Source organism: Rattus rattus, chromosome 2, assembly GCF_011064425.1.
Source record: "Rattus rattus isolate New Zealand chromosome 2, Rrattus_CSIRO_v1, whole genome shotgun sequence".
Classification (NCBI taxonomy): domain Eukaryota; kingdom Metazoa; phylum Chordata; class Mammalia; order Rodentia; family Muridae; genus Rattus; species Rattus rattus.
This window is the reverse complement of record NC_046155.1, coordinates 95,952,615-95,967,316: the sequence shown is the minus strand read 5'-3', so window position 1 is coordinate 95,967,316 and position 14,702 is coordinate 95,952,615. Positions and strand designations below refer to the sequence as shown.

Genomic DNA, 14,702 nt, shown 5'->3' with positions numbered 1-14,702 from the left:
GAACAACAACAACAACAACAACAACAACAACAACAAAGGAGCAGAGACTGAAGGAAGGGCTAGCTGGAGACCTCCCAACCTGGGGATCTATCCTGTTTGCAGATATGGTTGCTGTTGCCAAATAGGCACTTGCTTACAGGAACCTGGCTTGGCTCTTCTTTGGGAGGTTCTGGCAGCAACTGACCAATGCAGATGTAAATGCTTGGAGCCAACCCTCAGACTGGGCTCAGGGACCCTCATGGGGGAGCTGGCAGAAGGACTGGAGGAGCAGAGGGGGATTGCAACCCCATATGAAGAACAATGTTGGCTATCCAGACCACCCAGTGCTTCCAGGGACTAGACCACCAACCAAGGAGGCTCCAGATACATATGTAGCAGAGGATGGCCTTGCCTGACATCAATGGGAGGGGAGGCTCTTGGTCCCGTGGAGCTTTGATGCCCCAGCTGGGGGATGCTGGAGTGGTGGGGTGGGAGAGGGTGGGTGAGTGGGAGAGCACCCATTAAGAGGCAAAGGGGAGGGGGGTGGAATGGTGGAGGTTGCAGAGAGGAGACTGGGAAGGGGGACATTTGAAATGTAAATAAATAATCAATATTTAAAAAGGAAAAAACAAAAGCAAAAAAAAAGAAGAGACCAGCATCACTGAGGTGAAATATTCTGGGAAGTGTTTTCTGAGAGCATAAAGAAGCTGTGTTCCAGAGATAGACAAAGTTGTACCTGATGCTGCAGCTGTATTTGGGATTATGAAAGACACTCCGGTGGTACTGGGTTTGAAGACATGAAGGGGTCATGAAGAGCAGTTTGAAGTTTGGCACTGTGAGAGGCCATGGAAGGCCATTGGTGAAGGTGCAGACTCAGTTGCAGCTGAAGGCCCAGGACTGAAGGGGGTCATGCAAAGAAGCTGATTCTTGGCACCATGAAGGGGGCCTTCACTAGGTGAAGTCTAGTTGCAGTAAAAAACAAAACTCCAGCATGTTGGAGATGCCAGTACCATGGGATAACCACAGAGTGGAGTCAACCAGACCCTGGAGTGCTACAGAGGGCAGAGGTGGAGAAGTGATGCCAGCCCTTTGTTGGACCCAGAAGACCATGTGTCATTCCCAGACAATGGAACAAGAGGCTGTGATGCTGAAATTGACTTGGAGACCTGTAGATGTTCAAGATACCAGAGCCAAGGGATACCTGCTGAGAAAGGCTGCTATCACAGAGTCGAACCACCCAGAGAGAAAGAACTGTGCTGTAGTCAACAAAGCACAAAGGAGCTGGAGATCTGAAGAGCACATTGACATCAGATACTGAGATGCAGAGGCTGGAGTTTCCTTTCCTGGTTTCCCATCCTGCTTTGGGGATTGCAGTTAAATGATTAGATGAATTTCAGAAGAGACTTTGGACTTTTAACACTGTTGACACTGCAATGGACTATGGGGACTTGGAAGTTGGACTAAATGCATTTTTATTACACTATTGCTAGGTATGACCCCTATAAACTCATGAATTAGAACAAGCCTATGGGGACCAGGGAATCAAATGTGGTGGTTTGAATATGCTTGGTCCATGGAGTGCCACTATTGGGAAGTATGGCTCTGTTGCAGGAAGTGTGTCACTGTGGGGGTAGACAGAGACTCTCCCCCTAACCACCTTAGATAAAGATATAGAACTCTCAGCTCCTCCTGCATCATGCCTGCTTTTTTGCTGCCATGTTCCCACCTTAATGATAATGGGCTAAACATCTAACCTGTAAGCCAGCGCCAATTAAATGTTGTCTTTATAATAGTTACGCTGGTCATGGTGTCTGTTCACAGTAGTAAAACTCTAGACACATGTAAATAGGATTATATCATGTACATTGTTCTATGTTCCCTCTTACATTGTTATAGACAACTTTCCACATAAATACAGAGAGCTACGTAAGTATATCCTTTACATGAATGCCCTGAAGTCCTACAACCTACTAATGAAGACACTCTTTGTTTATACTGTAAAGTTTTAAAGTAGGGGCTGGTGAGGTGGCTCAGGAGTTAAGAGTATTTGCTGCTCTTCTGGAGAATTCAGAGTCAATTCTCAGCACCTACATGGCAGCTAACAACTGTCCCTAACTCCAGGTCCACAGGCTCCGACACCCATCTTCTTCTGGCCTCCAGAACACTGGGCACAAAGGTGATGCACAGACACACATGAAAGCAAAACACAACATCAAAACTGAATCTAAAAATCTTATTTAAAGTTCCTTCTCCTGGGGTTGGGGATTTAGCTCAGTGGTAGAGCGCTTGCCTAGGAAGCGCAAGGCCCTGGGTTCGGTCCCCAGCTCCGAAAAAAAGAACCAAAAAAAAAAAAGTTCCTTCTCCTGCATTATAATAGTCTCATATAAGGTTTTTGGTAACAAATTTTTCAAACTAAGAGAAGATAGGGCATATTTAAACATATTTCACTCAGCTCTAGAGATGGAGCTAAAAAAATACTCAGGATAAATCAAGGTTAGTTTTACCCATTAATAGTTAGTTGGGTGCTATCTCTATTGCAGAGAGAGAACTCAGTTGATAAAGCTCTTTGCTTGAAAGCACAATGACCTGTGTTTAGTTGCCCCAGAATCCCAGAGCCCTACAGAGATGGCTCAGCAGCTAAGGGCCCGTTAGAGGACCCACAGGATGGCTCACAAACATCTGTAAATCTATACTGCTAAGTTACAAGTTTATGGAACTTTGATTTTACCGGGCTAAAGAGGACAGTGTGTGAAAGAAATGGCTGAGAGGCAGTGGAGTGTGCGATCTGGTTCTGTTGCCCGAGTAGAGTGAGAATGAGCAGGGCCCACAGAATGAGATATGTGTGTGCGCCAGGAGTGGTAACTACCAACTAGGGGACCGTGCAGAGAGGGCTGCTAAAAGGGAGACAGCAAGAGAGGGCAGCTTGCAGACAGCATGGCAAAAAAGCAGCTGGAGGGAACAGATCTGGCTCGCATGAACTGATAGAAAGTGTTCCTCTTTAATTTTTACCACAACTTGTGTGGGCACAAATAGAGCATGGGTACATGCATTTTGAAGACAAAGGTTGACAGCTTGCATCATCCTTGGTTTCCACTGTTTATATTAAGGTAGAGTCAATTAAACCCAAAGCTCATTGAACAGGTCTACTGCAGCTAGCCTGAATGCTCTGGGGATTCCAAGCCTCCAAGCTCCGATAATGCCCTTACTTGACACCATGCAGTCATGTCCAGCCCAAGAGAAACTGTAAAACTATGGCAATACAGTTGTCAGTAACTGGTAAATACACAAAACTATTACTTAATGGTGGATTTTCAGTATTAGAAAATTACTGTACTTAGTAAAAGTAGATAATTTTGGTATATATGCATCTGCTCAAGATGATGCAGAAACATGTTCCAAACAGAGGTTAATCACTAAGAATAAGAATGGCATTAAAAACAACAGCGAAGTATTGCTTTAAAGAATCTGTTTCAAGTAAAGGAAACTCGCCTCTTCATTTTCTCAGTAAAAAGTAACATTCTCTCGTTAAGAAAGAAGAAAAACAAGCAAGCAAACAAAACTCCTAAGTGTAGCCTAGACAGCAAAAAGCCAAAGTTCTACTGTACTATTTGCTTTTTCTCATCACCAGAGTTTCTAGGAAGATTAATCCCAGTTTTAAAACTTACGTTATAGAAGTCAGGTTTAATAAGCAAACACCTTGACAGCATCCAGCAGCCAGAAAACAACCACTTCTGTGTAATATCAAAGTAAATGACCTTGTTTCTTTGGAACTTGGCTCTGCAACATGATGTATATCTCAGCCTTCTAAATCCCATCACAGACCTTCCCCAAATTAATTCTTCCTATGTTCAAAAATAGACATCCCCTTAAATTATTCTATAAAAACTCTATTCCTATTCAATTACTGTTCCCCCCCATAAGGAGTTTATTGTACTAAACATTTTTCTTTTCATGCTTGGGATCAGGATTTAACTATATTCACTGTATGACCTCATGAGGACCAAGTGAGATTATACTTCACATTATTTTGTGTACCAATGTTAAGTATACACATCATGAGATAAATGTGTGCATTGTTGGTGGTGGTCAAACTTCAAGCTTCACACATACTATTCAAGTACCCTTCTCTAAACTATATCCCCACCCCCAACCCAGTAATACCAGTTTTAGGGAGAATGTGCTGGGTATCACATCTATGGCCTCCACTTGTAAGGCAAGCACTCTACTACCTAAGTATATCCCTAGACCACGTAATTTCTTGTTTGTCTTGAGATAGGGACTGTCTACAAAGCTTGGATGTCCTTGCACTCTCACTATGTCAATCAGGCTGGCTTCAAACTCACAATCTGCTAATCAAGCCTATCTGCTGGGATTGAAACTGTGTGTGTAGCCCAAGTGGTATCTTCTTGAGGAAGCCAAAATACACTTTTCATATTTTACATTCATAGAATGAAAAGTCCCAGTGGACAAGACAGCGCCAACATTTATCAGTAGCAGTTCCAGCGAGTTGTTCAGTTACAAGCTAGCTGAGATACCATGTCACGAGCATCTCATAATAAGCACGAATACTTGCAGTAAGAATCTTTAGAAAGCTAATGTTTCCTCATTTTATCATGCCACTAATAGTTCCAACATATTTACTATTAGTGAGATATTTATAAATAATGAAATTACAAATAGAAGACTAAAAACAAAAATTTTCTGCAAAGGTCCAATATCATCGATCTACTTTTAAACAGAAAAACAAAATAATGTTAAGGTATATAACTATCAGTACAAATGAGAAATAAAAAAGAAAAAATTTAAGGAGTGTAACACGAAAGCACAATGTTCTCCAGAACTCCAAGAAAAACTGGTACAGATGATCTGGTCAAATCGAAATAGTCAGGAAAAAAGAAAACCAAACAATGCTATGACATATATATATATATATATATATATATATATATATATATACATATATACATACATACATATACATACATACATATACATATACATATATGAGAATATTTTCTTCCACACATGTAACTTATGCATTAATATTCAGATCACAACATTTCAAGCACAAAGTATAAGTCTCGATATGGATGAAGATGCTATCTAAATTTATTTCACAACTATTGAGTGCCTACTATGGACACTGGGCAGAGTACTAGATTAGCCTTAGAAAACTTGGCAATTCCCAGTAAGAAAAAGAGCATTCTAGCCTCACAGAGCGAAGAGAACAGTTCATGAAAGACGCCGATAGAGGTACCTGACAATGCATTTCCACGAAGAGCCATCTTGATCATCTTGCTCTTCTATGTACATTCTCACATTGTGGTCTTGATCCAACTGGTACCAATACATGAGGCCATCTTTGTCTCTCCCAATCGGCTGGAGACGCATAGTATCAGCATCCTCCTCATTAATTATATTCTTGAATTTAAGATTGTCATCAAACTGACACTCACAGAGATACTGAAAAAAAGTTATATTGTGGCTTAAAATACTGTGAACACATTTCTCAAATAAATATGACCCAATATGACTGCAGAGCCAAGAGGTCGAACAGTTCAATCTATTTTGTACTATTCTGTCATTTCATTATGTAGAGTCTGTTTTAATACATATATTTAATATAGTTTCACTTATACACAATTCAAACTATATTACTAAACAGTTTATGTGCACTAAACACTCCCCAATTATACATTATTGTATAATACTGTTATTTTCACTTATATTTTAAAACTATTAATATAATTGGCAAATAAAAAATCACATACATTTATGATCCAATATATAAACAATGTAAATGTTTAATTCAAGCATACTTTGTGATGAGAACATCTACTAACAATTTTCAACTATGTAATTACAATGACCTTACATTTTATCACCCAACTACTTGAAACTCTGTAAGTTTACCTAAAATCTATCCAATCTGATTGTCACCACACTGACCAGGGCTAAATACCATTGTATTCCTGACTGTTTAAAGTTCTACATTAAAGTGAGAACATGGTGCAATTTCTTTCTGTGCCTGACTTACTTTGCACAATGTCTTCCTAATTTAGAAATGTCTTAAATTACATTTTTACTTATTTTCTCTATGCGTCTGTGGGCACACATGTGTCACAGCTTGCATGTGCAGGCCAGAGGACAACTTGTAGGAATAGATTCTCTTCTTCTACCATTTATGAGTCCCAGAATTGAACTCAGTGTGGTAGCTGTTTTTACCCACTGGCCTTATCACCAGCACTTTTTCTTAAAGACTGCAAATGCAGGGGTTGGGGATTTAGCTCAGTGGTAGAGCGCTTGCCTAGCAAACGCAAGGCCCTGAGTTCGGTCCCCAGCTCCGAAAAAAAAAGAAAAAAAAAAAAAAAGACTGCAAATGCATCTCTTATTCACTAAGATCTGCCAATACTGTGATTACTGCTGTAGTGCACATGGGAGGCCAAATATGGATATGAGAGCCATACTTTGTTTTTGCTGGTTTATTTATTGGGTTTAATGCTGATTTCATTTCCGGAGGATGTACAGCGAACAGTAGGAGTGCTGAATCATTTGACCATTCCACTTAAACATCTCTGGCAAACTGTCACACATTTTGTTTCTAAGCAGTATTTTAAAGAAGCCTAATTTTTCCCTTACTCTGAAGGCAGCTGTAGGAGGAGCACTTGAGCCTAAGAGTTTAAGACAAATCTTTACAAAACAGTAAAGTCCAGGTTCGACCAAAGAAAAAAAGAAAGACAAATGTAGACACACTACAAATATGAATGCTAAGTGAACAGGGTACCTCAGGAAGACTGCTGTATGCATCTTGTAGACTGTCCGTGTGAGCTAAAAGAGCAATTGATATCTAACAATAAAGTAACTGCTACCCTAGCCATATCTTATATCATATATATACTGTACATTATTAATTGCTTAGCCAAGCAGTAGTAGCACATGTCTTTAATTCCTTAGGCAGAAGCAGGTGAATCTCTGAGTTCAAGGCCAGCCTGGTCTACAGAGTAAGTTCCAAGACAGCAAGGGCTACTTAGAAAAATCCAGTCTCAAAAACAACAAACAAAAAACAAGCAAGCAAACAAACAAAAGAATCGCCACAAACCCTCTGAGGTCTTCTAAGGATGTCACTAAAGAAGTACTGTGAGGGGTTGGGGATTTAGCTCAGTGGTAGAGCGCTTGCCTAGCAAGCGCAAGGCCCGGGGTTCAGTCCCCAGCTCCGAAAAAAAAAAGGAAAAAAAAAGAAAAAAAAAAAAAGAAGTACTGTGAAATCTCAAGGCAATGAAGACCTCCTTTTTTCACTATTAGCGTCTTCTGTTGCACTGACTACAATTAGGAACATAAGAAAACTCAAACTTGAAAGTAACCCTATGCTGAGACGACCCATTTTAACCAAGGCGTTTGCTTATGTGAAGGCTTTATTAGCACAATGGCATACCTTTACTTATCTGGAAAACAATGGGGACGTCAAATGTATCTAAGTCCATTATCAGCAGTCTGTAAGATACAGTGGTTGATGAAAGTGGCAGCAGAAACAATGGAGAAAACTGCCAAAGCAACTGCTTCCCTATCCTGTTACTGTATCTCTAAGCAGAAATAACTGACAAGACTGTAAAGATCCTTAAAAATATGTGCGTGCCGTGCACATGTACTTTTGTGCGTGTGTTCTGCTCCTACGCACGGAAGCCAGTGAGTAAGGTAAGGCGTGTCTTCGCAGACCGTTCCTGATTCTTATTCAGACAGGTCCCTCACTGACCCCAGAGCACAGGGCTCTGCCTGGCATACCTATCCAGCCTGCCTGCCTAGGGCTGGGATCATGGGCAGGCTCACACCACCTGGCTTTGTAAATGGATTCTGGAGATCTGATATCTGTTCCTCATAACTATCTGTTCCTCATAACTGACAGGAAAGGACTGTATCTGCAAAGCTATCTCCTCAGCCCTTTTAATCACTGAAAAACAAGAAAAAAAATGAAAGAACCTATTGTTTCCTAACCATAAAATGTCTACCCTTCCCCCACTGCTTTTTGTTCGGATATAAGAAACAGCCCAGGCTGGCCTCAAATTTAGGACCTTCCTGAGTCAGCCTCCAAGTACTGAGAATGCAGGTGTGTGTACCCATACCCAATTCTCTTTTACTTTGAAAGGTTTGTATCACCTGTATTTACTTATTTAGCAGGGCACTTGCATGCTATGGCTCACATATGGAAGACAGAGGAGAACTCTGCAGACTCATTTCTCTTTCTACCAGGAAGGTCTCAGGAACCCAAACTCAGGCTGTTAGACTTGATGGCAAATACTTCTACCCACTGGACTATCTTGCTGTCCCATGGTTTTACTTACATTGTAATTTAGGCATCAAAGTAACTTTTGAACTAAAATTACTATAACAAATACATGCATTACCTTTAAGAGTGCTAGTTTGCATTCAACACTCATTTCAAGATAGCCTTTCTTCTCCATCTCCCATGCCCAGGTACTGTTAAACTCTTGGCATATCTGTAAGAGAAAATTAATAGCTCAATACATGAAAACAATTTTCATTGGTGTTTACTGTACTTTGGATTTGGAATGGCACCCAAAGGCTCAGGTGTTGGAAGTTTACTAGTTTAGTAGGTGGGGCTAGCTGTAGAAGTAGGTCACTGAAGGTCAATTACTGTTCCGGTTTATTGTGCCCACTTCTGCTTCTGGGAGCACATGGGAAGAAGAGCACAGCTTTACCACAGACTCCCCAAAATGAGCTTTGCCTTACCACAGGCCCAGAAACAGAGAGCTGAGATTGTGCACCCAAACCTCTGAAACCATGAGCCAAAATAAATGTTCCCTGTTGAGGATGGTTTTCTTAGCCATTTTGTCATCACAAAAAAAGTTGAATAGCAATAAACATTGGTTGTTCTTCTATGATTATGTTGTGTTCTTAATACATATATAGAGAAAAGAATTCAGAATGGCAGGCCAATCCAATTCCAATTTACATTGCATACTACTTAGACCCATCAGAAATATTTACTAATGCCTATAACAACTTATAAAAGAATCTCTGAGGAGGAGAAATGGTTAAGAACACTTGCTACTCTTGGAGAGGACCCCAGTTCAGTTCCCAGCACTCACACGATGGCTCGCAAACATCCATGATTCCAGTCCAGAAAGATCTGGTGCCCTCTTCTGATCTTGGAGGGCATCAGGTCCATGTGTGGTGCACAAACATATATACAGGAAAAACACATAAAATAAACATACATATATAAAAAGTAAAATAAATAAATCTAAAAAACATTAGCAATGACGTGGAAAAAGAATCTCTCTTGCTTCAACTTTGTATGTTTTGTGGATATAATTTTTTTCATGTGAGAATAATTATTTGATAATCTTTCGAAAGGAAGGCATGGGTGACAGCTTATTCACTTTTATCACTAGACAGAAGTTCAAAACCATCAAATTCTACAGACATATTCAATAGAAGGTCTCTTCAAATCGGCTTTCTCTTTATTCTCAGTACAGTAAGAACTCCAGTGCCTTCTTTTTACAACTTCAGTAACAGGCTTTTACTTGAATGTTTCAGGATTCTTTTCCTACATAAGCACTTTAGCCAAATCAGAGCCACTGTAATGGACTGAAGAGAAAAAATGTGGAAATGCTCCACAAATTAGTACAAATTAGGTGTGGGACCATGTCTGCCATCCATCTGCATGGAGGTGCAGTGAGAGGGACCACGAGGTTCAGACATGCTTGTCTCACATAACTACACAAAGAGTGGAGTCAGTTCTGTTCAACAGACCTTCACTGAAAAACTCTTCCTTAGATTCTTCCTAAGAATCTAGGAAAGATCCATGTGCTACGTTCCAGAGATAGGACTTCTCTGACCAAATGGTTGTGTTTGTTTTCAGCAATAACAGGTAATGATGACGATGAAGATGATGACGCTCTTGGAGGCTGTTAAGTGGACATAAAACATTATGCAGTGCATTTGCCAATGTCATGGAGTTTTTATTGTTATTGTAACAAGTAGCAAAATGAGGGCCAAAGCAGTAGAAGCAAACAAGATGAGAAACTGTTCTGGAGCCAGGGCATTGGTTAACACAGAGATTTGAAAGAAATACACAAGTAGACAACAGAGAAAGCTTCGGCAACCCTCTTTATCCAGGAACAGGAGTAGGATGGACTTCCTGGAAGGGGTATACTTTCCCAGCTGTCCCTAGTGCTATCTTTTACTAGTAAAAAAATAATAAATAAATGGTCAATATAAGGCAAGCAATATGACCAAGAACTATACAGAAAATGGTAAAAGTCTCACAGAAAGGATAAATTCCCCATTTCCTAGAATTCCACCAAATTCCCTCTAATTGACAGCACATTTTTGTATATGTATGTATATTCATGTAACAAAGCAAATAAAAACCTAAGGGTACCATTTAATGAAGAGTGTAGATGACACAGGGTACACATGAAATGACTGTGTATTACAAACTGAAGTGGCAGGATCTGGACAGGTAATCACAGCAGCAAACGACACTAATGAATGCTGAGGAGTCTACAGCAGTCCTAGTCTGTCAGGTAGTACAGCTACACAGCAGTCAGCTTCCAAATGACAACGAGTTACCTCAGTACGTAGCAACTCCAAGAATTTACATAGGGAAAATAAAACATAAAAAAAAGAGATATTATTTCCAATAGCTAAAAGGAAGAAGCAACCCAAATGTCAACAGAAAAACAGGGAAACAAAATACAAATCCACATAGTGAAATTGCATATAGCCTTAACAAGGAATGAAGCACAGACGGCGATAGGGCTCAGCTGCTTAGATTATAGTTCTCAGCCTGTGGGTCATGACCCCTTTGGGAGGTCAGAAGACCCCTTCACAGGGGTCACTTAAGACCACCAGAAAACCAGTATGTACATGATGATTATTAACAGCAGCAAAATTAGTTATGAAGTAGCAACGAAAATAACTTTATGGTTGGGGTCACCACAACATGAGGAAGTGTATTGAAGGGTTGGAGCACTAGGAAGTTTGAGAACCACTGCCTTAGACCTACCACCAGTCTCCATTCCACAAAGAAAGGGAAAATAACAAGCGAGCAAAGCAATAACAACAAAATATATGGCTGCCTGGATGAATCAAAAACATGCTAATGCAAGAAACCACACAAAGGGATATACTACAAGATCCTATTGATCTGAGAATGTCTAAAATACTGAAATTTAAATTCAGAGACAGAAGACAGATAACAGATGTGATGAATAGTGCTGTTGGTGTCACAGAATCTACAATCGTCAGGACATGCCTGCCGTGGATTATCTTGGTTATAAAAATTGAAGTGGGAAGACCGGCCTACTATAGATGAACCCACTTTCCAGCTGGGATCCCAGACCAGAGGAACAGAGAAAGAACTGAGAGTCAGAATGCAATCACTGGATGCCATATAAACAGCTGATTCAAGCTCCTGCTGCCTGGACTTTACCATCATGATAAACTACCTCAAACTGAGATCCACAATAAGCCTCTTCTCCTTTAAGCTGCTTGTCAGTATTTTATCACAGCAACAGAAAAGCAACTGAGACAGCAGGAGGAGATGGGGTAAAGAAGCAGGAAGTATGACCTAATGGGCATGGCTTTCCCTTTCAACTGATGAAAATGTTCTGAAATTAAGATAGGTTATAAACTCCTTGCAACTATACAAAAACAAGTACAAGAACAAACAAAACAAGACAAAACACTGAATTGTTTATTTTAAAAGTATTAATTTTGTTATTTTGAGATAGGGCTCATGTAGCACATACTCCTCAAATGTACTCTGTAGCTAAGGCTGTCCTTGCAATCCTTGTGTCTCTGCCTCTCAAGTGCTTAGAGCAAAGTTGTGTGCCACCACACCTGGGAAAGCATCAACTTTATGAAAGGCAGAGAAACATCTCAAATCTTAGAGTGGACTGTGTTGCTATCCACAGCAAGGAAATGGGCAAAGAGGGGTAAACAAGGAATATAACTCACATTACTCTCTCTAATCAGATGTTAAAAATGTATTTCAGGGGGCTGGAGAAATGGCTCAGGGGTTAAGAGCTCCGACTGCTCTTCCAGAGGTCCTGAGTTCAATTCCCAGCAACCACAAGGTGGCTCACAACCATCTGTAATGAGATCTGGTGTTTCTGAAGACAGCTACAGTGTACTCCTATACATTAAATAAATAAATAAATAAATAAATAAATAAATAAATAAATAAATAAATAAATCTTTAAAAAATGTATTTCAAATGCTACCAATAGAAGTCAGCTGCCACCAATAGAGATGTGGATATGAAATACACCTTAAATTATAAATCTAGTTCTATATTTGCATATATTTTTAAATTATGCTTCGCCAGAACTGAGCTATGACTATCTCTGCCTGTTTTAGAAACATCAGTTGTTCAGGAGAACTGAAGCAAATATCAGAGTGCAAATAGTGACAAGGTCTCACTTAGTACAGGGAGGGCAAAGATGAATAGAGGTGATCTCTGGGCACTGTAGCATATTTCAGTTGACAAAGTGCGTACTTAATACACATGAAGCCCTGGGTTTAACCTCCAGCACTGCATAAACCAGAGGTGGTGGAGCACACTTGTAATCCTAGCACTGGCAGCTGAAGGTCTGAGAGTCCAACATCACCCTACTGGGCCAGTCTGAGGACAACCTGGGATACAGGAGACCCTGTCTCAAGCCAAGGCAACCAACCATGACCAAAAGGAAGGTTCTGCACCAAGAAATCAAACGGATTGACCAATCAATTGATAGAAAATCTACAAATACAAGACTACAGGACAGAAATACCAATACAACCAATGGAGGAAGAAAGACCTAACAAAGGGTTTCTTCAAGTAGTGGCATTTATGAATCAGTGGCACTGGGATCAAAAGGATAGGCCAAACTGTATAAAAATTGCTTTTTCTTATGTGTGAGAGTACGTGTGTGCACACACATGTGTATACACACAAGTCACATGTGTTGAGAAAAAGAAAGACAAGACAAAGATAAGAGAACTCCAAGTCATTTGATGTCGTGACCTATGTGGACACTCATACAATAATGGCAAGCACACACACATACCACATACACACACATACCACACACCACACACCACACACACACACCACACACACACACAGAGGACTTTTTTTTTTTAACTGATCCTTTGTAGCCTTTTTTTTTATCCCCATTTCACTAAATTCTGCCCTGATTTAATCACCTTTTTCTGTCTACTGATTGAGGGTTTAACTTACATGAAAGTTTAAAATCACATAGCTTGAGTTTCAAATCTTGCCTCTCCCTACCAGCAGGGTGATTTTGTTGAGTCAATCACCTGTTCGACTTGGACTTGCAGGTTCTTCTTCTGTAAATGGAGGTTTGGGGCAAATAAAAGACAAGGGATGTGCCAATCACATACTCGCTGTGTCATGCCTCCATTATATATATGCAAACCTGAAAAGAATTCTAGAAAGCCATAAGAAGAATCAATTAGAACACAAGAAGGAGTTAAAAGAGCTAGTAAAAAAATAGTATGCTAGTCATCTTCAAAATGTAGGTAAGTATTGTTTACCAACACTAGCTTCAGTCATGTGTATGGAACAGGTGTAAGAGGTAAATACCATTGTTAGTGACAGATGCATTTTAATTTCCCATTTTTATTTTCTAGGGGTTAAGCATGTATTTTGCTAAAACCACTGCTAATGTTATTATCTATTATGGGAGTAAATTCTGAATCTTCATAGCCTATATTAATATGACAACAGACTTCATTATGTTTTTATACATTTATATAATGTATATTTTAATAATTTTTTACCTTTGTTTTTTCTGTTTTATTTTATGCATATGAGTGTTTTCCTGCAAGAATATATGTGTGCCATATCTACACAGTCAGATCCTCTGGATTAGAGCTCCAGTCAGTAATGAGCAAGTACGTGATGCTAGGTACCAATCGTTGGTCCTCCAACAGAGCAGCAAATGGTCTGAATGGCTCAGCTACCTCTCCAGCCCCCAAACTCAATTTATGCTCACTGCTTTACTGTAATTAGGCAGGTTATGGTGATCAATTCATCTCTTCCTCTTCTGCCTTCTTGCCCCTCCCATTCTGCCAATCCTGCTCTTTCCAACCAGTCTTACCTCTGAGAGTAATTATGTCTTTATATGTGATATTATCTGTGCTTGTGTGTGTTCACAAGTGTGCACATACACCTATGAAATGTGCGTGCAGCACAGCATGCATTTTAAGGTCAAAAGACAACTTTCAGGAGTCAGTTCTCTCCTTCAAACAGGTCATTGGACTTGGTGATAAGCTCCTGTACCCTCTGTGGCTCTCACCAGTACCAATAGTGAATAGTCTGAAGCTAAGATTCTTGCTTAAATCTAGAGAAACCTATTGTATTAAATTTTATCTACAGTGAATACTTATATACAGATATTAAGTATTTTGTGTATAATAAATGTTTAAAATAAAATTTACCATTTTAACTGCATAATTCACAGTTATTATTAATTTTATTTAGGATTTTGAGTAGCCATTACTACTTTTCACTTTCTAAAACATTTCTTGGGCCAGGAAAATGGCTCAGTTAGAGAGTATCTGCTCTGAAAGCATTAAGCTGTGTGTTCAGATACCCAGTGCCCATGTAAAAGGCAGATGTGCCTCTAACCCCAGTGCTGGCAAAGCATAATGGCAGGCATCTGGAAAGCCGGCTTCAGAATAAATCAGGTGGA

At 39.9% G+C, this 14,702-nt stretch overlaps 1 protein-coding gene across 1 annotated transcript in view; it reads right to left on the bottom strand.

The window, feature by feature from the left end:
• The window catches only part of Rsf1 (remodeling and spacing factor 1), a 115,881-nt gene that overhangs the window by 50,742 nt on the left and 50,437 nt on the right, over positions 1-14,702 (bottom strand). Inside the window, exons 3-4 of the mRNA XM_032892968.1 lie at positions 8,379-8,471; positions 5,237-5,442 (exon numbers count right to left, since the gene is read on the bottom strand). Of these exons, the coding sequence (XP_032748859.1) occupies positions 5,237-5,442; positions 8,379-8,471 (299 nt within the window). The remainder of the gene's footprint in view (positions 1-5,236; positions 5,443-8,378; positions 8,472-14,702) is intronic.